Source organism: Sceloporus occidentalis, unplaced genomic scaffold, assembly GCF_023333645.1.
Source record: "Sceloporus occidentalis isolate IW3139 unplaced genomic scaffold, rSceOcc1.0.p SCAF_24, whole genome shotgun sequence".
Lineage (NCBI taxonomy): Eukaryota > Metazoa > Chordata > Lepidosauria > Squamata > Phrynosomatidae > Sceloporus > Sceloporus occidentalis.
In genome coordinates, this window is record NW_028317004.1 from 8,585,212 (window position 1) to 8,612,313 (window position 27,102).

Consider the following 27,102-nt stretch of genomic DNA (forward strand, 5'->3'; position numbering starts at 1 on the left):
ATTGCCAGTTTAGTAGAAAAAATGGGAAGGGCGAAGTTGGTGGGCATATAAAAGACTAGCAAGGTCAATGTAAATGGAAATCTAAAGCATATGAGTACATGGTCAGGTTAATTTTACAAGGTTGTTTTTCAAGGTTGATTCCAAAAACTACAAATTTGTTCAATTCTCTGACAAAAATCCCTTTGATTAGCCTGATATCTGTTCACAAGGATCATTGGGATATGATTTTAAAGTAACAGAATAAAATTTCCCTGCCATCCCAGGTGACACAGAGGATAGACTCCTCCTCCGTACCTGATAGGGCAGGACACAAACTTTAAAAGGGCCCTCCCCTCCTACTAACACCAGTTTTTTTTCCTGCCCTACCAGGTAGGGGGACTCGTCTACCTTTTATTATTTTCTTCGGCTCTAGGTTGAGCCGTTTTCCCCGGGCTAAGCCCCCATTCCTGGGGGATACCTTGAACCTTAGCCGGATGGCTGGTGCTGCGTCGCCCAGCGCTTGTCCCAGTCCTGGAGGCTGCTGCGGTGCCGCCGTCCCTGCGGTGATCGCGGTGGCGCCGTCGTCCCGGCGGTGATCGCTAGCGCGGCAGCTCCGCCGGTCGTGTTTCGGAGTTGCCAGCATGTTTGCCGGGACCTCCTATGGCCGGGGACGCCTGCCGGTCTGAGGATTCAGCGGCTACACGCCGCTGTTGCGGCTTACTGGCTTCAGCCATAATGGCGTCTGCGGACTTCTGGTTCGGGCTTCTCCACTTCCGGTTGTGCGTTCCAAGCCTCGTTTTGGTCACAATTCTAATTTTTGCCGCCAAACTCTCTGCTGTTGCAGATTACAGCCTAATTTCAGCTCCCTTTTCACTATATATATATAGAAGGTAAGTGATTTGGCTGCTATGTGTTTTCTTGCTGTTTTCTTTTGGTCAGGTGCTGTTGCATCTTTCATTATGTCGGCCCCTGATAATTCTGAGCCGACCTCTGTTGAGGACAAGCCTAAGAAAGCTGCTATGAAGTCTAAACATGCCCAATGCTCCGGGTGTCACAAGGCTTTGCAGGATTCTAGAAAGAAACTCTGCTCCGCTTGCCTGAGATCTGTAGCGGATTCTGAGCAGTCTGGGGGTAGGGAGTTTTTGACCTGGCTTAAAGAGGAGATGCAGTCTACCTTCTCTGCCTTCCGTCAGACTGTTCCTGCCTATCATCACCTTCCAGCGGTACAAGACCCCGCTCTCCTGGGGCGTCAGCCTTTGTACTCAGACTCTGAGTTTGACTATCCTGAGGTAGAGGAAGGTTCCTCAGAGGAAGGAGAGATCCGGGAGGAAAGTTCATTTTTGTTCCCGGTGGAAGAAATTGAGACTTTAATTTCTGCTGTGAGGTCAGCTATGCATTTGGAGGAGGCCTCCACCCAGAAAAATGACTCTTTCTTTGGTGCCAGCTTCTCCAAGCAGTCTGCCTCGTTTCCTGTTCATCCTGCGCTTTCTGACATTATCAAGCAGGAATGGAACCACCCGGAAAGGAGGGTTAACCTGTCCAGACGGGTTAAACGCATGTTTCCCTTTGATGAGAACTTTGCTGAGTTTTGTGCTACCCCGCTGGTGGATACTGCTGTTATGAAGGTCTCCAGGAAGACTACTCTGCCGCTTGAGGATGGCTCTCATTTTTCTGACCAGATGGAAAAGAAAGCCGAAGCTGCGTTTAAGAAATCTTTCGAGGCTTCAGCTGCTGTCTTTAAACCGGGAATTGCTTCTGCCTCAGTTTCCAGAGCTGTCAAGATTTGGCTGTCCCAGATCGAAGAGGCTATTGCTGCAAAAACCTCCAGGGAGATTATCCTCAAGAATGTTGCTGCCGTGAAATTGGCCGTGGATTTTCTCTGTGATGCCTCCATTGAAAACATCAGAATGACGGCCAGAGCTTCAGCGCTTTTGGTTGCAGCTAGAAGAGCCTTGTGGCTCAAGGCCTGGGCGGCGGATAATGCCTCTAAGAACAGACTTCTTAATATCCCTTTTAAGGGTAAGACTTTATTTGGGGAAGAGCTGAAGTCCCTTTTGGAGAAAACCACAGGGGACAAGCATTGGATGCCTCAATGTAAACCTCCTTCGAAAAGACGGCAGTCCTTTCGGCCTTTCTTCCCGGGACAATCTAGAGGCCATAGTTCTAGATTCAACCCCTCGTCCAGAGAACAAAACTTCCGAGGCAGATTCCCTCGTGGAAGGGGCACATTTGACAGGATTGCCTTCCCCAAAGCGTTTCAATACCCCAAGAACGCTGCATGACACCTCCTCCATTCCGGTGGGAGGAAGGCTCCGTTTTTTCACCGACAGTTGGGTCTCACTCACCCGAGACCCTTGGGTGAGAGCCATTGTATCGCACAGCTATCAACTTCAATTCCGGACCAGACCTTCAGACCGTTTTTTGACCTCCCACCTTCCTCCAGACCAGGCAAGGCGGTCGGTCCTGTTATCCACCATCCAGCAGTTGTCAGACCTCAGAGTCCTGGTTCCTGTCCCCTGGCCAGAACTGGGCCAAGGGGTTTATTCTCCGGTTTTTCTGGTCCCCAAGAGACCGGGCGGTCTTTGCCTAATCATAGACTTGCGTTTTTTGAACAGTCACCTCCAGTTCATCAGGTTCAAGATGGAAACCGTAAGATCCACCCTCGACACCTTATGCCTCAACGACTTCATGGCTTCATTGGCTCTAAAGGATGCATATTTCCACGTTCCCATCCATCCATCTCATCAACGTTTCCTGAGAGTGGCGATTCCTCGGGGTTCAACTGTCCAGCATTTTCAGTTTCAAGCCCTTCCATTCAGATTGTCGGCGGGCCCAAGAGTCTTCACGAAACTTGTGGCAGTCGTGACGGCCCATCTCAGAGTTCAGGGAATCTCAGTCATTCCTTATCTGGACGATTGGCTTGTCCATGCCCAGTCGGCGCAGATTCTTCGGGTTCACCTTGCCACGGTGGTCGACACATTACAAGATCTCAGCTGGATTCTGAACTGGGACAAATCCTGCACCGTCCCCTCTTAACAACTAGTGTTCCTGGGTCTTCGTCTGGATTCCTGTTCCGGGAAAGCTTTCCTTCCGACTGCCAGGATAGAGGGGATTCGATTCCTAGTACGCAGGATTCGCTCTGCGCACCGCAGCTCCTTACGGTTATGTATGTCCCTGCTGGGCAAGATGGTCTCCGCAAAGTATACAGTGCCCTGGGCTCTGGCCCACATGAGAGTACTTCAAGGATTTGTCCTCAACCATCTGGAAGACGACCCTTTGGCTCTGGACAGGCGTGTCTGTCTTCCTCCGCAGGTCAGAGCTTCTTTCTCCTGGTGGCTCCAACAGAACGTCCATGCCGCAGGGAGAAGATGGTCTCTTGTCTCCAAAGTACTTCTCACCACCGACGCCAGCATCAAGGGATGGGGAGCTACATGTCAAGACCTGTTTGTGCAAGGTCTCTGGTCCCCAGCTACGAAACTTCTTCCCTCGGACTGTCTGGAGTTACTTGCAGTAGAAAAAGCTCTGCATCACTGGGAACATCTGCTCGCAGGCAAGGACATTTTGCTTCGTTCCGACAATCAGGCAGTGGTAGCCTATGTCAACAGACAAGGGGGCACAAGAAGTTCTCGGCTTATCCGTATATCGCTCAGGATTTCCTTTTGGGCAGAGTCCCATCACATGACTCTGTCCGCCGTCAACCTCAGAGGAACTTTGAATTCTCAAGCAGATTTCCTGAGCAGAACTCCTGTGCTAAGCAGCGAGTGGGCTCTGCATCCGGTAGCCTTCGATCTAATCGTCCAACGGTGGGGCTTGCCCGAGATCGACCTGATGGCATCCATGAGACAATGCTCAGATTCCTGTTTTCTTTTCCCTCAGACCTCAGGATCATCCCTTGGCAATAGATGCCTTCTCACAGGAATGGAATTTCCGTCTCGCATACGTCTTCCCTCCGTTTGCTCTAATCTCCAGGGTCCTACAGAAGATCAAGAAGGACCACGCCTCTGTGATCCTGATAGCACCAGACTGGCCGAAGCGAGTCTGGTATTCTGACTTGATCGCTCTAGGTCTCTCTCCCCCTCTGAAGCTCCCAGCTTGGAGAGACTTTCTGCATCAGGGTCCGTTCCTACACCCAAACCCTGCTGTGTTCCACCTGACGGCCTGGAGATTGAATGCGAACTGCTGAGAGCGCAAGGTTTTTCTTTTCCTGTAGCTGAGACTCTTCTGCAGAGTAGAAAGAAGGTTATCATTAAGATCTGGAAGAGATTTCACAGTTGGTGTTGTTCCAGGGGGATTTTGCCAACTGCCTGTTCCTCTGCCTCTATTCTGGACTTCTTCCAGGAGGGATTCGACTGTGGACTTCAGCCTTCTACGATCCGGGTGCATATTTCTGCCATCAGTGCTCTCCTCGGGTTTGAGCTTATATCTCTGCCTGTGATCAGACGTTTTGCCAAGGCCATCGTCAGGATGCGTCCTCGTTCTGTCACCAGGATGGTTCCGTGGGACCTGAATCTCGTCCTTCGTAGACTTACATTGCCTCCTTTTGAGCCTCTTCAGTCGGTTTCTCTGTATTTATTATCGCTGAAGACGGCCTTCTTAGTAGCCATTACTTCCGCTCGTCGGATTTGTGAACTCCAGGCTTTGTCTATGAAGGAACCGTTTCTCCGGTTTTTCCCGGATAAGGTGGTTCTCTCTCTACCGCCAGAGTTCGCACCCAAGGTTCAGTCGCCTTTCCACAAGAACCAGGAGATCGTGTTGCCTACCTTTTTTCCTGCTCCTGGCTCAGCTGAAGAAGAGGTTCTTCACACTCTGGATCTGAAGAGATGCCTCACCATCTATTTGGAACGGACTCTACCCCTGCGTAAGTCCTCTCGTTTGTTCGTGGCCTCTTCAGGGCTCAACAGGGGTGTCAGCATCTCCAAGTCTTCCATCACTAAGTGGATTGTTGCGACCATCAACTAGGCATTTTCTGCAGCCGGCCAACCTGCTCCTGTGGGGATCTGTGCCCACTCTACTAGGGCAGTCTCCACTTCCTGGGCCGAAAGATGTTGTCTTTCGCCCGACCAGATCTGCAAGGCGGCTACTTGGCGGACTCTCCACGCTTTTGTGCAGCATTACCGTCTCGAGCAGATGGCTCAGGAGGACTCTCTTTTCGGTCGGAAGATCCTTGAGGCTGTTTTGTCTCCTTAGTTTGCCCACCCTTCTGCTTTGGTAAATCTATCCTTAGTGTCACCTGGGATGGCAGGGAAACAGGAAGTTCTACTTACCGAGAGCTTCTTTTCCCTGTCAATCCCTGGTGACACGTTTTTGTTCCCTCCCTTCCTTTCAATAAATTTTGTTGCATCAGATTGCTTTGCCTGTGTGGTCTTTGGTATTAACTGGTGTTAGTAGGAGGGGAGGGCCCTTTTAAAGTTTTAGTCCTGCCCTATCAGGTACGGAGGATGAGTCTATCCTTAGTGTCACCAGGGAAAAGAAGCTCTCGGTAAGTAGAACTTCCTGTTTCATATTTTAATTGTCAGGGCAAATATAGTGAAACAATTTACTAAAACTTTTGTGAGCTTTAAAGCTAATTTGAACTTTTTTCCCCTTTTTATTTTTTGAGAAACAATTTGACTATCACCCACAGATTTCCACTAAAATAACCAGTTGAGCCAAATTAACTTCAGACTCTTTATCTTGCGTGGCCAGATTTCATCAGCCGCGAATAAGTTCTTATTACGTATTTGCCGTTAAATACACAGCCACGCTTTTCATGAATATTTGAAAATCAAGTAAGGTTATATACGGTATGTCAATCCTTTCACTGAGCTTTGCCAATGTCCAGAGACCCAACTAAAACATTGTGGTTATGTCGCAAATCAAGTACAAAGTGCGTTCGGACTTTAATACCACGCAGTCATGTATTTTGGCTTTACTGGGTACAGCCCCCCCCCCCCCAAAAAAGTTATTGGACGTCATAAGAGGTTAGCAATGTGTAAGTGGATGAACCAGCAGAACCAACAAACACGAAGACAATGCACATCAGAATAAAAACAATTATGAATATTAATATTTAGTGAAAATAGGACTAATCGGCATGAACTGCTGGGTATGGCTAATTCTTCAGCAAATCCCTACAACCTGATTACATAATGAAAAGTATCCCTACATCTTTACTGGTGTTCCATACTATCGCATTCACACTGTTAAAGGGACAGTCTAGACCTTATTTCTCTTTTTCTGTAATGCATATAGAAGTGGATTTCTGCATTCTTTGTTTGTATTCTTTCTTCAAAATGAACCTTGTCCCTCATTTTCCTCCAACTCCTACTTCCTTCTAGTGAAGCAGAATGTGTACTTACGTATGCTCACCATGCATGCCAGCTTAACACGTACATGCTTGTTGAGCTTCCGCTGAAATCAGTGGTAATTGAACTTGTGAGTTGTGTGGCAAATATGCATTCACAATTTACCCTTGTTTACATTTTTGTTCTTTTAATAAATTAAGTCTACTTTGCAGGGACTGCAATGCATTTTACTGTATGCAAACCGGAGCATGAATTGTTTAGGTACTGGCATAATAAAATAAGACAGCTGCTTCTCTTTTTTTATTTTTTCTCTTTCATTTCCGGTACTGATACTATGAAGCATATGTATGAAAGCTGCTTGCACGTTCTCACTTGTACTTTCATGCCAGTTGCATGAATCCTAACAAAAAATAATAATCAGTGTTTAGTTAGCGTGTGTGATTGCAGCTACTACTCAATAGAATTCAGTTGAAGCCCAGCTTGCATTGAACATTGAGGTATGCTCCCTCTTTTCAGCAGAGACTGTGAGGGGAGAGGGACATATTACAACAGCCTCATTTTCCAACTCTACTAACTAAAAATGACTATGCTATTTTGGAAACAGTTTAAATGGAATAGAATCCAGTTTGGATACAGTTTAAATGGACTAGAATCCACAAAAATGGACTGCAATAAGAAGCATCTTTTTCCTGAACTGGCCCAATAAAATGCATCAACTTCAACACACACACTCACACTCACGCTCGCACTGCAGTTAGAGGAATCTAAATGGATTGACTGGTGCCTATCCACAGGCATGTTGCCTATCACACATTTGTAAGGATTGTGTTTATAAGGAATATCATCCTAGCCACCATACTTATTCTGTCAGGGTGGCCTGATTACCGTATTTGCTCGATTATAAGACGAGGTTTTTTTCAGAGCAAATGCTCTGAAAAATACCCCTCGTCTTCTAATCGGGGTCGTCTTCTAATCAGACCTCAAATAGAGGTCTGATTAGGAGACTAAGATCCAGATCCCCCGCAACGCTGCAGGGGACCTGGATCCTCCTGTCTCACCCGACTCCCCCCCCCCATCATACACACACTTACCGGTGCTTCCTGCTGTGTTGCCGGGGCAGCGGGTTGACGTCTACGCGATCCGCGTAGACAACGTCCGCTGCAGCCGGAAGGAGGTGTGGCTAGCAGCGGGGGTTGTCTGCGTCCGTCGCATAGACCTTCCCCGACTGTCAGAGATCAGAGTTCCCCGCACCGGTGCGGGGAACTCTGATCTCTGACAGCCGGGGAAAGTATACGCGACGGACGCATACAAACCCCCGCTGCTAGCCACACCTCCTTCTGGCTGCAGCAGAAGGCGACATCAACCCGCTGCCCCGGCTGGAAGCACCGGTAAGAGAGGGGGGAGAGCGGGGGAAGGGGGGGGGGAGAGTGTGTGTGTGTGTTAGTTAGTTAGTTAAATGGGGGTATAGGGTGTGTGTGTTAAATGGGGGCATAGGGCATTTCTGGAGTGGCGTTAAGGGGGCATTTAATAGAGCACTCTGCCTCCTGAAATGCCTTATACCTCCCTATATGCCACTCTGCCCCATAATATGCCTTTTAACCCCCTAAATGGCAGAGTGGCATATAGTGGTATAAGGCATTTCTGGAGGCAGAGTGCTCTATACAATGCCTTTTAACTCCCTTAATGCCACTCTGCCTCCTGAAATGCCTTATACCTCCCTATATGCCACTCTGCCCCATAATATGCATTTTAACCCCCTAAATGCCAGAATGGGATATAGGGGTATAAGGCATTTCTGGAGGCAGAGTGGCACATAGGGGGTCAAAAGGCATACCATGGGGCACAGTGGCATATAGAGGGTTAAAAGGCATATCATGGGCCACAGTGCCATATTGGAGTGGCAAGCCTGGGGGCAGATGTGCGTAACTGGGGGACAGGTTGGAAAATACAAGAAATAAAAACAAAAAAAATCTTTTTCTCAATCATAGCTTTTATTAAAAAAAATAGTTTACATGAATTAACATTTACTGGTAAAACTTTTTTCCTTTGGGGTCGTCTTATATTCAGGCTTTTTCTTTTTTTCCTAAGTTAATATTCAGATTTTGGGGGGTCGTCTTATAATCAGGGTCGTCTTATAATCGAGCAAATACGGTACTTTATTTCGGTGTATTTTTCCTTTTAATATGCGTAGCTATAAAATTGGATCGGGAACCGCTCTTCTGTCATCAGTCTGTCTTCCCCTCTCTGCAGCCATCTGTTGACAAGTTAAAAATCTGTTTGCTTTTAAGCAGCAAATGCCATTTGTGCTCCTCCCTTTTGTTAGTACCGGTGTAGTGGTCACATACCAATATATTGCAGAAACCGGTGATCCATCCATCGGTGATTCTTTTGCTCACAATTACCTTACTAGGTATACAGAAAAAATGCAGGTATACAAGCTTAAAGGTGCTTACGTCACACAAAAGTGCATCGTATTTGCAGGATTTGTCTTAAATGCTGTTTGTTTGCCTTATGCCTTATTTACCAATGATATTTATCAATCAAAATATCAACATTTATCAATTTGACTTTTTATTTTATTTTTTTACTTCTAATGGTTTGGCGTCTCCTGATTGAATTTGTGCTGCTTATTTCTTCAAGGTGGTGTTACAGATTCATGCAACAAAGGAATAAAAACTGTCAGAGATTTTTTTTACCCCAGCTCATGAATCTTTCTGCAACTGGCAGTTGCAAAGATTGGCTACTGTATAAACACTTGTTTCAGTCTCCCTGCCAAGTATTTCATACAGGAAATAGTCTTTCAAGCCGAGATGGAAGATATACAAAGTTGGAATGAAAGCTTGATTGGTCATTTTCTGTTTTTACAACAAGGTGAAGGCTTTTAAAATAATTATCGCCTTAACCTGGTAAAAAACGGCCAAAAATAAAAGCTACATCTTTTCTCCTTTACCCCCCGCCCCAAAAAAAGAGACTGGCAATTCCCATTCTTCTTTCTACATATAATATTTTGAGAAAAGAGAAAACATCCTCTGTTTTTCAGCGTATCTCGTTCTTCAAGTAAACTTGGCTGTTCAAAGCTCTCTACAGTTTGAATTCATGCCAGATTCAACCGGCCTAATTACCATTTGAGACAATTGTACGAAACATGTAGAGGAAAGGGAGGAGGACTTAAGGGTGACTGTGGAGAAAAATGTGCTTCTTTTAAAATGGGCGAGGAGTTGCTATCCCCATAATATTGTGGGAAGTGATTTTCTTAATAGAACCTACTTTATCCCCTTTTTTCCATCATTTTGCCCCAGTGTTGAATTGTTGGTACATAGTTTGCCCCAGTGTTGAATTGTTGGTACATAGTTTGCCCCATGTAACTACAGTGGATATAAAAAGTCTACACACCCCTGTTAGAATGCTAGGTTCTTGTGTTTTTAAAGAATGAGACTAATGATGACATCTGTGGGGTGATCCGAAGAGGGCTGTGCACAGGAGATGTCCTCTCAATCTGACAGATTTGGAGCACTTTTTTAGAGAAGAGTGGGCAAATATTGCCACGTCCGGATGTGCCATACTAATGGACTCCTACCCAAAAATGCTGATTGCTGTAATAAAATCAAAACGTGCTTCAACGGAGTATTAGTTAAAGGGTGTGCACACTTATGCAACCAGGTTATTGTGAGCCCCCCCCCCCCAAAGATTTCAGTTTGTTTTGCAATTGAATTGTTCACGTTATAGGTCTCATTAAAGGTGGAAAAAGTTCTGACATGATTTATCTTGGTCTCATTCGTTCACATCACAAGAATTTTTTAACAGGGGTGTGTAGACTTTGTATATCCACTGAATGAGCAGTTCTTTACATCATAATATGCAAAGATGACTTAAGAGTACATGAATGTTGTACTTGAATGGTTTGGGTGCCAAGCTGTGCCACATACTGAGTTTATAGTACAGGCATAGGGGGGGGGCCTTCTCAGTGTCTGCACAAGGTTTCGTGTTGGACCCCCTGGAACTCCCATACCAGTGACTGCTGGAATTGACTGGATGTGGGTATAGTCTGTGTGGGTGCAATAGTAAGCAGGTTCAGCTGTAGGCATCTTCTGCAAGCTAAAGAGCTAGTTGTGGTGACACGGTGCAAATCCATAGTAGCAGAATTTCATGTATCCATCATGCATTTGCACTGGATCTAAAAATAACAACCCCCCCCAAAAATATTTAGATACAGACACTGTATATATGAAGTGGGAAAGGGACAGATCTGCTTTAAAAAGTTTGGAGAAACTGTTCGAATAAAGGCATACCCTGCTTTAAGGACATTCACTTTAATGTCATTCACGAATAAGGACATAGTTGCAGCACAACTATTCCCCTGTTTACGCACTCCTTTTTGCGAGAACAGACCCATAACAGCATTACGCCAGCACGTCGTTTCGTCTTTTGAGCGCCTTAGAGCATTTTGTGTTTTATGGTGGAAATTACCTGATGATTCACTTCACTTTAAGTAAGTTTTTGTTTTACTTACCGTTTCCCTTCTTGTCTCACACTGAACCTGACCTTTGTGTGATAGAATGGAACCTCGTTTGGATGTTACACATGATAAAGTTTATGAATGTAAAGAAATGCGATACTTTTAAAAGCGTTTTGATCTGGGCTGTGCCACAGTGGATAATTTTTTTTACACTTTTTCACATGTATCTGGATTTCTTTATGCTTGCATGTATACTTCCAGGGGCTCTGAGGTGTTTAATTGGCTGTACACTCCCGTTACTGAACAATAATTTTATTTTTTTGTAGATGATATAAAGCATCGCTCTGCCGCCATCTCCCACTTTTGTCACGTTTTCATGTGTTGTATACCCTGGTCTTAGGTATATGATAGTCTCCATGAAAGACTAAAAGTGCTATTGCATGCATCATACCTTCCATTTAAAAGTGAATTGTTAATTCACAAAGGTCTGCATGATCACCAGATAGGGCTTGGATATTATCTCTGTTGAAGCAGCATAATTACTAGAAAATGTCAGTGTGCCTAGGCCACAGGTCTAGGGAACAGTAGGCTTCTACAGGAAGTTGGGCTTCCTGGTGATCCAGTCTGGATATGTGCGGTTGTACCTTATTTTCCCAGGCATATCCCTCTGGCAGCCTCATACCGTCGGCCGGCAGATAGGCCAAAAAATATCTGTCACATGTGAATGTTACAAGATATATTTTGAAGTTTTGTTCCATTGGTACTTAAGATGACGTCAGGACTGCAATTTCTGCAGTCTTATCTGTATCCTGTTGTGTACACTTATGAGCTGGAATTCTATTTTTTTTTTTAAATTTCTGAAGGTATGAGGAGTGCCCTTTAGATGTAGTTCTACAGTTTATGATAGTGACACAAATATTACAGTTTTGTTATATAAATAAGCATAAATTATTTTGCATGGCAGGGATTACCGAAAGTGTGAAAATAAATTATGCTCCTGTGAATTGTAGAAATGTGAGATTATTCATGTGCAAACAGTGAAATGTTTGGAGAGGGCAGTGACTGATGAAGAAAAAATAATCCTGTTCTTCAAGTTTCAGTCAGTAAATGACTGTGCTGAGCAAGTTTCTTTTCCTTTTAATCTTTGCTGCTGGATGTTAGGGAGAAACCCGTCTACCGATACTGTGATAATTTCTCTCCCGAGATAAAAAAGTACACAGATGTACTTGAGTGAGCAATATGGCTGTATGAGCACTAAAAGAAATATATTGTGTAAAAAGGCCACATGTAGGGTTGGGATCCTCTTCATTGCTTGTTTTAGCTTTGAGTTGAGTTCCCTGCAGTTTTGTGACATCAATTTCCAGTTAATCTGCAGTAAAGAAAAATTGGCCTCTTAATGTTATCTTACTACGATGAGGCTCAAGCTATGTAAAACAGTGTTACACTGATCTCCCAGAACAGCAATGGGGAACCTATGGCACAACTGGCATGCCAAGGCTAGACTGCTGAGTGACTGGTTAATTTTCTTACATTGGCCCAAAATAAAGGGAGACCTTGTCTTCCTATGTTGTCATATCCCAATGCTCAACACTGAAGCAACCTCGCACAGGAATTTAGAACGGTAAGAGAAAAGGACAGATGGACAATGAAATGAGAGAGAGTGGCAGCAGCAGAACATGGGTTCCACCAAGAACCTTCCACCCATCCTTTTGGATCTAAATATATTTATATGCATTTAAATTAAACAGGATGGGTGCAAGGTGTATGGTGACTTCTCAGGTGGAACTTGTCTGCTTCTGCCACTGCCCTTTTCTTCATTAAGATATGAGAGAAGAAGGGTTGTGCATAATAAAGATTATTCTTCAAATTGTTGCATTTATCCCCCAACAGAATCATGTAGAAAATTGGGCACTCAAGCCCAAAAACGTTTGCCATCACTGTCCTAGAACTAGACTGGAGTTTCTTCTACATTGTGGCCATTGTGGATCATTCCATAACAATAATAACGTTACAAAGCTAGCCTTAACTTTAACGTTCAGTGGAAGTCAGTAGTGCATATCAACCATTTAGTTTAATGTGCGACACAAAACATGTTGTGGCCTACCCCTGACCGAGATACTGGCAGGTGCTGGCTGGTCATCCCCTGTACCCTTTTTTAACCCCCTTCTTTTAAGTTAAGTGTAGAAACACAGAGCGGGGTTTTTGTTTTGTCAAAATCTGGGAAATTTTTCTCTGAATCTTTTGGTTTTGTATTAGTCTGTCATATTAATCAGAGTGCGTTTTTTGGTAATTGTCGGCTGCAATTTCTTTACACTCTTAGATCCATCTGGTATCTATGAATAAGATAAACAGCAATAGACAATATGGGTTACTGTCATTGTGTAAAACCCGTACCTTGCATAATACTATGTTTCTATTACACACCCAACTTGTAGGCAAAAATGACCCTGCCCTGTTAGTACTAATCTTTAAGTCATGGGGTCAGACCAGCGGAAAAGCCCAAGAAGTATACTTTAGAGTGAATCCGAAGCACCAATAAAAGGTTGCTTTGCGCTTTTCCTTGAAGGAAAGATAAATGTAATGCATGTGTTCTCTCCTCTTGGCTCCACTTACCAGCAAGCGGTGCCAGAACAACTGCTTAAATGGCAGTAAATGGAGCTTTTGTTACATTGAGTAATAACGGCTTACGGAAGACTTTGAAGTTCTCGCATTCGATGCATGAGATAAATATTTTATGTTTTGTCTGTCGAGGTTAATCACGAAGTAATCAATGCAGTTTGCTACCATCCAAGGTAAATCACAAGGGTTATAGTGAAAGCAGTGCTTATTTCAACCTGTATTTGTTTACTTTGGAGCAGCGATGCCAATGGCTAAATTTGCGGGTATCATCCAAAAGATTCAGTGGTTTCCACGGCGATTGCTTCATATTTAGCAAATGTCAAAATAAAAACAATACTTCATAACAGTGCTAATCCAGTGCCTTTTACGTGTAAAAATTTTAGGCCATTTATTTTAGTTTAGGCTTGACTTTTTTTATTTTTTTTTATCTATCATGGAGATCATTTAAATATGAATGAGAGAATTATAAATCAGTTTTACAACCTTTCATTCTTAAGATTACGTTTAGGGATTCTCCGGCATATCATTCAGACTAAAGGCATTATAGTAGAATTTTTAGAAATGGCACCATTTCGCCTTCTGTGTCATACGCAAATGAGTTTGTAGACAAAGATTGGATTTACATGCCTCCCCTATGACCACATAAAGAATATTGCACATACATCTAGATATAAGTAGCACAGTACACTGCATTGAAGTTATGTATTGATGGTTATCATGTTAATGCCATGATCCATATACATATAGATTTTAAGTTCTGTCCTAAATAAGTATGGGTAACGTTGCCTCTTTCACCGAGCCGTTTTCTGGATTGTGTCTGGTTCTGTTCTGTTGCGGGGATGTGGGCATGGGTGTGTTTCACCAGTGGCTGCTAAAATGGTTTAGTAGATATTAAGGAGAGAGAGAGAGAGAGAGTCAATAAAGAAAGAAGTGGAGTGGAAATAAACGGGAGAGAAAGAAAATAGAAATATCAGGGGTGAAAATGGGAGAGGAAAAATAGGAGGGAGAGGTGAAAGGAAGGATAGAACAGAAAATGGAGTGGAGGAGAATGAAAGAGAAATGAGAGTGATGACATTTTTATCCACCAGCAGATGCATAAAAAATATACCTGTTGCACCTTGAAAAAAAGAAGCAAAACCTACTCGAGTTTTTTAGGATCTAGACATTAGGCCATTGGCCAGTAGGATCTTTCATATGAACCGTGGCTGTTCGGCCTTTGCCATATAACACACTTGCCTGTATTTTTTTCTGAGTTTATCAGAATTATGAACTAATTTTTCCTTCAGGCTTGCAAGTGTCCTACACAAATCCAGATTGCCATACGTGCTTATCCTAGTTTTAGGTGTAGCTGGCTGTATGAAAATAGTTTACTTTATAAATCATTTTGATAACACTGGCTAAATAGGCTGCTACTCGTACATTGTAGGTCAGTTCAGCTGTTGGGGAAAAGACAGTTAAATGCAGGCAATCATTAAATAGTATGCACTGGGACTGGCATAATGTCCATTTGTGAAATTGCTATTTTTTGTGTTAGTGATTTCGGTTACTGGAAATAATGGTTACGAGATATTTTGCCATATAAATGTATGGTTTCAGGTGAAACGGATGTGATTAAAAAAAATCACATTGGGCAGTATAATAGAATAGTCTCAAACCTTCCTGACTTTGTTTTATTTTTTTCTTCAAGATAAAATCATTAATATGTATTTGCTGTCATTTTTTCCATAAATCAAGACATCCATCACTTTTTATTTTAAATACATAATAACAGTTATGGTTTGTTTGATTTTTAATGTATATTACCACCCAGATTGAATTAGGCAGTTTGTGCAAAATTTAGCCCTCTACACAGAAATCATCAGGAGTTCAGTATGCATTTCAAGGTTTTTCCTTGAAATAGTCAGAAAATAAACCACATGTGAAGAAGAAAAAAAGAATTCATTCTTGCAGTACTGTGGTTTTCTAGTGCCAAGGATATCAATGCAAAACATTTATGCACGTGCAAGCCTTGTGGATTTTGGACAGGTCTGTCCTGTGAAAATACCAAGAATGGATCAGGTCCAGAAATCGTCCAATAAGTAGATTCTCTCTCTCTCTCTCTCTCTCACACTCTCTCTCTCGCTCTCTCTCTCTCTCTCTCTCTCTCTCTCGCTCTCGCTCTCGCTCTCATATAATATATATAGAGAGAGAGAAAAGATCTACTTATTGGACGATTACTGGACCTGTTCCATTTGTGGTATTTTCACAGGACAGACCTGTACCAATATATAGACATATATATATATAATTATTTATTTTAATAATAAAAGGGAGGGCCGCCTGTATAAATACACATTCAATGTCTGTGTGTTAGGGTTAGCCCTAGCCCTAACCCCTTAGCCTAAACCTTTTATTTTTTGTGAATCCTTTGAGTATTAATGAAAGCACATAACAACATACAAAAACACCCCACTCCTTGGCACACCAAGGGTTAATTTGCTGATGCTGGTAAATAACAACACGCCAGCCTGTTTGAAAGGTGGATGAGCCCATTGTACAGACAATTAAACTGATCTCAGATATGACGCCTGCTTTGAAATCAGTACGACAGGTGCTGCAAGCTGGATACTAAGACTAAATATTTATTGTTGCTACATTGTTGCCTGGTAGCACTGCACTTTAAGAGAGTTAGTCTCAGGTTGGCACTAAAGTCTATTAATATGTTTAATGGGTTAACGATATGCCATTAATAGATCCGTCCAGAAGTAAATACAGAGTTAACATATAACGCTGCCCCCGTAAACTGCCAGGGAGACATCATTACACCTGCTGGCCCGTGTTAAAATGTTATGCTTAATGGACCAGCATGCTGGCTTTGTAGTGTACCCTTTCTTTGACACAATCTTTGTTGAGGTGCTGTTCCACCTGCTTTTGAATTTTTGTAATGAACAGACCTCATTCCTAAAGACCAAAAACTAACAAAAATACTATAATCATTGGAAATGTTGCTTTTGTGTTTGTTCTATAATAAGAAAGCGGATACTTCTAGGCCATCATTCAAATTCAACTCAAATTTTCTGTGTTTTTTCTCTCTAATAAAATGTGAGATCTGCTCATATTAGAGATGTAATTAATGTTTTGTGTAAGTGGAACAGAACCTTTAATACTGTCCCAAGCTTCAAGCTAAATAACCTTATTGATGGTCATCTTTTATTGACATGTCCATTAAGGATTGTCACTTTCTTTGGGTTGAATGGGCAGCCGACCATGGTCCTACTACTGGGGTGCCATTGGGCTCTTTAATGGACTCTTGATAGTTTACTCTCTCTGTTTCTACCATGCCAGGAGCAAAAACCAAAGCCTACAAACCACTGCCAATCTAAAAAAGCTTGTTACCTTTTTCTTGATAAAATCATTTAATCAATTACTTGTATAAAGTTTGTTTCAAGTCCATATTGGGAGCTTATTGTAGACATGTGAAAATGTAGTATAAAGAAACTCCTTGAGGTTGATCTACTTAACTACATCTTCAGTATTAACCACAGAGGAAGGTGGATCTAAGATTAAAGGCGGCAGGATATGTATCAAGGAAATGCTGCCATTGAGGAGAGGACTGGCGCTATGATTGAAAGATTTTTGCCTTGTAATTCCACGCTCCAAGTTTTGGAGTAATCAGGACTTAGGGCAGCATTTGAGACCTGAGATGAATTCTTTCTCTGCTCCTCCATGGGTCTTACACACAGTCCCTTTTATTTAATATGTGTAGGACTGAATAGTGTACATTGAGCATATTGTTGTCCAGATATGCTTAGGGGTCGTCGTATTACTTGGCTGGGCTTACCCCACCTGGGCTAAATGGAACCAAGCCTCTCCTGTGTGAAGTCCTGTGCCCTAATTCACTGTGACAGATCTTACAGCTAACGAGCATAGAGGGAATGCACAATACATGCCGTATAGTCCTTACCTATATAAAAAAAGTTTAAACTCACAGAAACATACCGTATTACTTTAGTAACTCATTGAAGTTTTTGCACCCAGATTTTTTTTTTTAAATCCATTTATATAGAAGTTTCAGTTTTCTACCTGAAGCAGATCTCTTTATACGCATATTGGTGAAGGACATATGCACAATAAACCAAACCTAAATGATATGGAATATGATGCACCCTCGTTTTGGAGATAATTTGTCCAAAGTTTAGTAATCAGATTATATATAATGTACCTTCAGCTGCATTAGGGACTTTGGTCTCTGCAGTGTTTTTAAATGAGGCGTGTGCTTATACATTTGTTTATAGTGGTGAATGATTGGGATCCGGCACTTCCCGCATGGATGTCTCACTCCTGCTATAATATTTAAACAGTGTTTTTTGGTAGTTTGTGCAAGAGATCCTCTCCCACACATCACTGGGATCATTGTGTCTGTAATCTGGAGGTTTATAGCTACGTGCCCAGCTCTTAAAGAAAAGCAGCACCAGTTATTTCCCAGGGTGCAAAGTCCTTCAACTAATGCTAGTGGCCATTACTTTTTGGTTTGTTCATAAGACAAGTAGGTTATGTAGAATTATTATTTTTTTGTTAATATTTGGTGTAACGCGGTAAGTAAAGAGCCTTTCGTTTTGTAGCCTGTTTAAGTCTACAATAACGTTGCTCAGTAAAAACTAAGCGATAAACTTGGAAACTACAAGTTCCTTCTGAGTTGAATTTGGCAGCTGTCTATAGAGTTTAATAATGAACCAGGGAAGTTGGACAATTTAGGTTGCAGATTTTAGCCAAGTCTTCTTTAGTGAATCCTCCATAATTCATAAGGTGCAGATGAGGTGAGAAATATGTGAACACCACAGAAGTTATCTGCACATATTCTTTATTCCTAAATAATTTCAAAGGCGAGAGTCGGTACCGTGTTAGCCTTAGAAACATGGGAGACAAGTAGAATCAAGTTAATGCCTTCTTTTGGGTAACTGAAAGGTCTCAAAAGCTTGCATTCTAAATCTACTTGGCTGAACTCTACTTGTCTCCTATATATTTTAAGACATTTAGTAATGGCAACATGCAGTGGATGATGATTATCAAACAGCCAAAAAAATCTCCAAGTATGCCCTTTGTATCTTTGTAAGCTTTCAGTTAGTAAGGAAATTCATGTTGTATAACTGGGATTTTGGAGAGCCCTTACAGAGGTGAAGCACATAAAGAAGGAAGCGTAGTAGTAGTCCTAGAACCTCAAATGTAATGTTTAAAACGCATTAAAGTATGCATTATACCAGGCCTGTTCAATCCTCGCTGAATAAACTTGCCAGTGAATAGTGAAAGCAGTTGGTACCGCACATATCTTGCCAACCCTAGCTTTAGTTAAACAAACCTCTTTATCGGGAGACCTGCAGGCTGCCATTGTCGTGATATTTTGGGTGCCTTTCCCTGCATTTTTTTATGACAATGCTAATGGAGTCCGTTCCTCCTTTATACTTTTGTCAAAAGGCATGGTTAGCAGGAGGGTTGTGAGTTTAACTTTCTCAATTCACTATTATGAAGAACCATCCCTAGCAAATTTATGAAGCAAGAAGGGCAGAGCTGGTACTATATAATGCATTATTCAATGTATGAGGAGACCTATTTACCTGCACATGTTGAAGGACCAGCCAAGCTCTTCCTGCAGCAGAAGCTCAATGAGTTGGACCTTCCTAATGTATAGTGAAGCCAAGGAGCTAAAACTCTCCTTACCACTCTCCCTTTAGTTCAAAGATCCCAGAGCTTCCGGCTAGGTGTCAGGATCAGGGTCCTGTAGAATGGGCTAAGATAATAGCGCTAGAACATATACTAATTGCTAATGTGCAGCTGCCAGGAAACAATATATTGTGCAAAAAATAGAACTTTACCATAAACGGTTTTTTTTCTGCTTGATCTTCTTTTGTGGTCAGATTTCATATTCCTAGCGTTGTATAATGCCCCTTACTTGACCTTTTATTACTCTATTGGCCTTCATTACTGTTCTCAGTAGCACATAATGAGCTGTCCAAGGGATGCAGCCTGAAATAGAGCAGTGCAGCTTCCTTGGGAAGGTGATGAGAGGTGAGGGCAGAGGAAATCCTGTGTCAATACAGGGAAGCGGGTGCGGTTCCTTTTTACGGAGAACACTGATTATCGACACCAACAAGCCCTCTCACAGTTTAGCCTCCTGCTTTGGGGACTCTGGTGTAAAAATCTGCTTTGTAGTCCAGAATAGTAAACTCTCTGACTTGATGTATTTTACACAACATTGTATCAGAATAAACGTGTCCTGCAGTGTTTAGACTACCATGTGTTGGTTTACAGTTGAGCTGGCAAATACCACTCTATATTGTCCAAGAAAATGACAACAGAAATTACTTTGGGTTGAAGAAGAAAAGTGTAAAGTGCATCTTGGAACATCCTGTAATGCCAGATGTAGGGGGCAGAGCCAGTTCTTGGCAATCTCCATAAACAAGTCAATTACAGGGAAATGTTTCCAATGCTGCATTTGGTTCCGTAGTGGGTGAACATGACTTTAGGGGTAGGCACTATATCATGTAGGAGCTACCTAATTATGGGGTTTATGCAACTTTCGCTTTAAGATAATGTATTATGCAACATATATGCTACAAAATATTACTGTATCATTTAGTAATGACTCTTAAGGCGCAAGTTCATTAGTCTAGTGGAAGATGTTGATAAAGCTTATAATAGGGGTGTTAAAAGTACCAAACCTACAGTGTCTTCTTGCATTATGGAAGAAAACATCAGATAAAACAGTTTGCAGAAATCCATGATCTGCAAACCCTATTTGTTCTTGGGAGAAGTATGGCAAGCCTCCCCAAGACTACGATATACAAAGATTTGTCCCACAGCAGGTAGTGACTGTGTGTCAGTGAGTGTGGAAGGCCTAGTGGCAAACCTATGTCTTCCTTAGGACAAAAAGGAAATTTTGCATACTGGGGAAAATAACGAGAGGGAAGAAAAAAATGCCAGTGCGCAGAGACAGCTCATGCACCAAGTTTACACGGAGATTAGCAATCCAAACCAAGAAGACACGGTAGGGAGATTTAAAGAACAATCACTTTTAACTTGTGTTTTTGAAAAGGCTGGGCATCTTTCCTAGGCCGAGGACCACCTAGCCATCATCGTTATGATTGGAAAGTAAGGGCCTCTAGAAGATGGTCATAAGTATCCAGAGATTAGCTGTTCTCTGAAGATAATAAAATTGAGGAGACTAAACAAAGGCTTGGGTGTTCTGAATCCTTGGCTACGTCTTACTCTACGAGGCAAGAGGAAATTGAAGTTTTTGTCTGTCCTTCTATGGATGAGGTAGAACCCCCTGGCGTTTGAGCGAGCTATGGTTCATGCATATAAATCAGGGTGTTTTCCGAAGTTGTAGTAGCTAGAGCAAGGGCTAATAGGTAACCAATTTCTCTCAATTAAAATTTTTGAAGGGAAATGGAAGACTTGTCCAAATTGGATAGAAAAGTAACGGGGCACCCTCTGGTCTGGATAAGGATGTACCCTTAAGTGGTTTGAGGTAACGCCTATCTCTCTTTAGAGAAGGAAAAATAGAAGAGAGGGCAGAACCATACTGTAACAATGTGAATGGAGTCATACCTTGTGTCAAATGAGGAGAAAAAAAAAAGACTGATGAGATTCTAAGGGAACTAGACCCAAGAGCCATGCCCAGATGGCAAGTTCATCCACAATAGCCTGATATTGCCGATGTGTACAAGGTCTATCGAAAGCGTTGATCAAGTTTCTGACCAAGGTGGAAAGACCGATAGAATCTATACCCCCATTTGTGCTGTGATCCACATAGACTGTGGAAGAGAGCCGAGGGGTTATGTGGTGAAACACAGCAGAACTTTCAGGCCACCCATAGTTTCAAGTTTTTCAAGTTTGACAAAACCCAAGAGTATTGAACATGGGCAGAACAAAATGCATGTCTATGAGGAGAGTCTTCCTGGATTGGCTGGGGGACCAGCATATTGTCTAAGTAAATGATACAGGCTACCCCTTTTGGGTAGATGCAAGTGACCACTGTCCACATAATTATAGAGATGGGAAATGGAACATTGGAAAGTCCAAAAGTGGTGTTTCCAGCAGACCCTACGATGAGGCTAAATTGGTACTGACTGGAAAGCACCCTGGAGATTTTTTTAACAATCCAACAGCCATGGGATAGAATATTAAAGGAGATCTTGTAAGCCTTCCCTTCAAAATCATTTTTGATGAAGAAAAGGTGTTTTTTGTTTTTTTGCGTTTAGGACTGGATGTACCAAACCATCTTATTTTGTGACAGGGAACATGTGATTCAACCAGTCCTTCTGATTTGATCTGTTGTGGGTGTGCTAGGCATGTGCTGATGCGCACCTTGTTGCGGGACAAATCTTTGTTCGGGAGGCTTGCCATCTCCCACTAGCTGTTGCTAGGGAGCAACCTTCTCGGAAAATGAAAACTGTTGGCGCTGTTTTTTGTTTTTTTTCTTGTGAAATGGCTATAAGGTGACTTACATGTTTTTGTTGAATGCCTGTTTTGGGGAAACACTGACCCCCAGAGGAACATAAAGTTAAAGTATATTTTACTAGAGGGAAATTATGGTACATTATATTCTCATTCTGATTTGGTTGTGTGCAGTCTAGTTTACATTTTGGATAGGCTCTTATCTTATGTTAATGAAATAGATATAGATAAACGTGTTAACTTGTATCAATTCTGTAGTTGTTTGTAGTGTATAAAAACAAAAAAAATTTTCAAGTGCCAGCCAATGAGACCAAGGGTTAGATGAACCAAATAGTTATTTTCTCCCGTCAAGTTCTTTATGGATAATTGTCCTCCTTAAATACATGAATTTGATTTGTGGATCTACTGTCTTTGATGGTGTTGCAGTAATTCATTATATACAGTACATTTATATTGTTACACAAATAGTGTTTCATAACATTAATAACCTTTTTTTTTTTTTTTTTTTTTTTTTTTATCTGTAGGAAAATGCTTTGTTGGTCCGAGAGGTGGAGGTGGACAAAGTGTGCAGTATGGAAAGGAAACAAGTTGAAGCAATAAAAAAGCTGTGGGAGGATCCTGGGATCCAGGAGTGTTATGATCGGAGGAGAGAGTATCAGCTTTCAGACTCTGCCAAATAGTAAGTGGATGGTCTTTGCCACCAGGGCTCCCTGAAATATCCCGCTAGTTTTAGAGAGTCTGAAGCCTTAAGAAAGTTGAGTTTTTTTGTTAAATAACTATCTTCATCAGCCAATTTGTTGTGCGAGTCCTGCAAAATGAAATAAAGCTTTCAAAAAAGTTCCGTGGTTGAAAGCCTGAGCTCCAAAGATATGTGGTAGAGTTAGAGAACTTGATAAAACGGGTGGAACTTCCACTTAGATGTCCGAGTTAGGTAGTCAGAATTTGTTGGGATCCTGATGATGCAGAACTTTTTAAAGTAGATTGATTGGATGCAGCAGCGAGCACTGTAGAAAAAAATTCTTATTAAGACTTCTTTACTGTCAAGTCTTCTTTACTAACTTGCAATTCTGTATAAAAACTTTCCCCTCCAGCTATCTTAGCGACATTGATCGGATTTCTGTTCCTGCATATATACCGACTCAGCAAGATGTCCTGAGAGTCAGAGTCCCCACCACTGGAATCATTGAATATCCCTTTGATTTAGAAAACATTATTTTCAGGTAAGGTATCAAAATGATTCACTGCAAGGTAAAAAAAACAAACAAAACATATTTTGTATATACCCATGATCGATACTGGTTCAGTCTCCCAATGGCCTTGGATTTAGGGTGATTACCCAATCGCATTCCTTGGGCATAGAAAAAAAATTGTATTTTGTGATAGAACTGGTTCTTATTTATATAACAAATTATGTGTAGGTGCACCAGTTTCATTTAGTGCCTGAGCAACATTTGCTAAATGTATCTGTTGCATATTTTCTGTGGATCGTGCCTGCCAAGAGGACTACACTTTATAACATAATGCAGGCTTTTCCCTTTTAGAACAATCTTCGTTGAATACCACCAGCCATCATTAAACTTTTGGCTGCCAAGCTACTTGGTGGTTTGAACTTTCCACCGTGTTTAACCTCAATTTGTATCTTCTCCTATTCTAGAATGGTGGACGTAGGAGGGCAGAGATCCGAAAGAAGGAAATGGATCCACTGCTTTGAAAATGTGACTTCCATTATTTTCTTAGTGGCGTTAAGTGAATATGATCAGGTGCTTGCTGAGTGTGACAACGAGGTAATATGCAGTACATATTTTTTTTTATGCCTTTTGGCTTTTAGTACCTTTTTGAAATGTTCAATTTAATAATTTTCCAATGATTTAATTTAATAATTTTGCCAATGATTTATAGATTACAGTTGGGTGACAAGACTACCATCCAATACATATTAGATAGAGAGGCCTGGGAAAAACAGGAGTGTGGAATATGTTCTTTACAATGATAAATAACGTGCATGACATGGTATTCAAACTATATAACAGGAAAACCTTCATGAAAGACTTCTGATACTTTACGTAAAGTCCCAAATCATTGCAAGTTTTCTCACCTGAAGACAAGCAAACGCTGGAATACAATTCAAGTACTCAGAATGCAATTTTCAAACAGGAGCGATGTGCATTTCTGTCTCTAGGGGGGCTGCAGGGGAGGTTTGGTTTAGTTTGGTTGTGGCCGGGCTCCATCTTGTTGGTGTACAGTAGTTGATTGTTTCTGTCCTCTCCGTTAGGCTTTAGTTGACAGATAAGAGGTTAAATTTGGTTATCTTTATAATCTTTATCTAAACCATTCCTATTAATGTTCTCCCCCATCACGGTGTAATGCTTACCTATAGTCTGAGCCTGGCCAGTGAATCATTTTTTCTTTTCCTCCTCTCATTAAAATGGTGAGCCCAACATCTCCTGTATTGTTGAAATGTTCTTAATATACAGACCTTGTTCCATTTGTAACAAAAAATAAAGTTTAAAAAAAACAATTTTAGCTTATTATTTACTGAATAATTTCAGCATCATGCTTGTATATACACTGCATTTAATCTTCCCAGTGTAACAAAATTATTTTCAATTTGTACATTATCCATGTTTTCCAGGAAAAAAAAGTGTGTTTTTTTTTCCCCATGACTTTAAAAATTCCAGACATTTTATCTCTATCCATCCTTAACTTGCAATATGTTCCTATAATTTGGACAGCGATAAGGGCTTGATAGCTTCTCTGGAATATTGTGTGCACTTTGCCTGATAAAACCAACAAAACCTCCTTATAAATGTAGTCGTACATCGTGAACATGCCCATGTTGGTGAGGAGTCTCCAACATTTCCCTTAATGGAAGCTACTCATTTTTAAGATTTAAAGAAATGTATTAAATTGTATTTCAGACATAGAGTGCATCAGTCTACTGAACGGCAGACCCTGAACTGCCCATTTTTAGACCTCTGCTCCAGATTTTCAGCATTTATTCAGTCCTTTCACGACAAAGCTGAATAGATGTGTATTCAGCGATCAGGACCCACAAATTATATAGTATTAAGAGCAAAATGTTCTAGCTGTGAAAACATACAACTTCAGGCAAACTACCATATAAAAGAAAATGCAACATCCTTTGGATCACTGATTTTTTGATTTTTTTATAGATTCATATAGTGCGATTTGATTTTTTTTCTCCCGTTACTGACACCTGTAATATTTTTTTTTCCCTTGTAGAGCTGGTCACGTTTATATTATTATTATAATAATTATATATTATTATTGACCGTACATTTTTGTTTTATCAGAACCGAATGGAAGAAAGCAAAGCACTTTTCAGAACCATCATAACATATCCCTGGTTCCAGAACTCCTCTGTCATCCTTTTCTTAAACAAGAAGGATCTTTTAGAAGAAAAAATTATGTTTTCCCATTTAATTGATTACTTTCCTGAATTCACTGGTAAGTGCATTTTGTTGTTACAACTCAATTTACCCTTTTGTAACATTTACTTAAAGGAAAAATGAATGTATCAAATTGTTACAAAAAGGGTTGTATGGAGACTTGGTAAAATGTTACAATATGTGTATACATTTAATACCGTGTGTGTATACATATTTTTATTATTATTATTATTGTTGCCATCAGATTCCGCAACTAAAATATATAATCTCTCATACCGTGAAGCTCATTTAATAAGTTATCTCTTAAGACATTATGCTGACTGTCTATGGAGTAAACAGGGAAAAGGGAAGTGAGACACAGAATGGACCAAGGTCTGATTAAATCTTTTATACCTGGAAAAAACCTGGAAGGCTAGATGTGCCGAATGGTTCTTATATGCCTGTTTTCTCCATGGATAAATGCATTTGATTATATTGTGGACAAGGGGGCACTTGTGAAGTTTCTCGTTATCTTGACAATTTACAAATTCTAAAATAATAAAATTTACATAAAGTATTACAATTTTTTTATTTATAATAGTGTCTTATGTCTTTGTTTTTTCTCTTTCTTTCTATCTATCCTATAGGGCCAAAACAAGATGCAAAATCTGCACGGGAATTCATTCTGAAACTTTACCAAGATCAGAACCCTGACAAGGAGAAGGTCATCTACTCACACTTCACCTGCGCCACGGACACAGAAAACATCCGCTTTGTGTTCGCTGCTGTTAAGGACACAATCCTGCAACTGAACCTGAGAGAGTTCAATTTGGTTTAAACAAAACAAAAAAAAAGAAAAAGACAATTCGGTTTGTGGATTCCTTGGTTTTTCTGTATTGATTAGCTACCGCTCCAGAATCATTACAGATACTGAATGTTTCTCTCCTGGGCGTACAGTGATAAGATGGTATAGAGTTTCTTTCAGAGACGCTGTGTTTTGAATTCTTCAAAGTATCTTTCGTATAATTGTAATCAGGAAAAAAAGAGAAGTTAATTCTCCCCTCTCAAAGTTTACTGGGTGTGTTTTTTTTTTTGTTTTTTAAGTGTCATAAGACATATACGCTATTGGTTTTTTAAATCGACCTTTTATGAGGACTATGGTTGTTTTATCAAATGTTTGTGGGAAAAGGATATTTAAGATACTGTCAGAACTTTGTATGAAATACATGCAACTAGATCACAATTTATTGGATTGGGTTTTTTTATTATTATTATTATTGATAATCTCTGTTGTGGTATAGTTTTTAACCCAAGTTGCCTTGGCTATATTATAGCAACACAGATGGCCAATGCCATTTTTTCATAGAATAAAGAGTACATTTTTATGATTTTTATAGATTGGGGTGTTTTAATGTAATGTTAGAATATGCTTTTGTCTTTTCAGTAAAAAAATAAATTAAATAAAAATAATCCCAAAAGTTGGTAATAGAGGACACTCATAAATAAACCTTATCACTAAATGTTTTTTTTTCTATTTTATTAGAGGCATAAGCATTAATGGTATGGTTACTCTTTTAAATGAAGTAACGTAATCACTGATTTAATAACTTCAAATCAATGTGTAATACCAAAGACAGAGAATAAAGTAACATTGTAATGATATTTGTAAATATGTATTTCTTTATAAATAGATGTATGTATATATATTTGTATAAGCATATATACATATATTTGACATGTTTCTCTATTCATGTAGGGCTGTTTGAATGGAAATAAATTGCAGTTCAAATGATAAAATACACTAAAACAATGCTTTTACCGAGTTGTCTCTCTTGATTCAATCTGAAACTATATTGGTGTTCCCAGGGTTTCTGGGAGTTGTATGTGTTTTTGACCATTGTGAAACCTAATTGTGATAAGGTAAGGTATAGGGTCCCATAAG

General features: G+C 40.9%; 1 protein-coding gene across 1 annotated transcript in view; it reads left to right on the top strand.

Annotated features, from left to right (window-relative positions):
• Positions 1–25,998, top strand: part of LOC149300580 (guanine nucleotide-binding protein subunit alpha-14) — a 67,252-nt gene extending 41,254 nt beyond the window's left edge. Inside the window, exons 3-7 of the mRNA XM_089485190.1 lie at positions 22,296–22,450; positions 22,863–22,991; positions 23,426–23,555; positions 25,086–25,239; positions 25,808–25,998. Of these exons, the coding sequence (XP_089341316.1) occupies positions 22,296–22,450; positions 22,863–22,991; positions 23,426–23,555; positions 25,086–25,239; positions 25,808–25,998 (759 nt within the window). The remainder of the gene's footprint in view (positions 1–22,295; positions 22,451–22,862; positions 22,992–23,425; positions 23,556–25,085; positions 25,240–25,807) is intronic.
• The last annotated feature ends 1,104 nt before the right edge of the window (positions 25,999–27,102 follow it).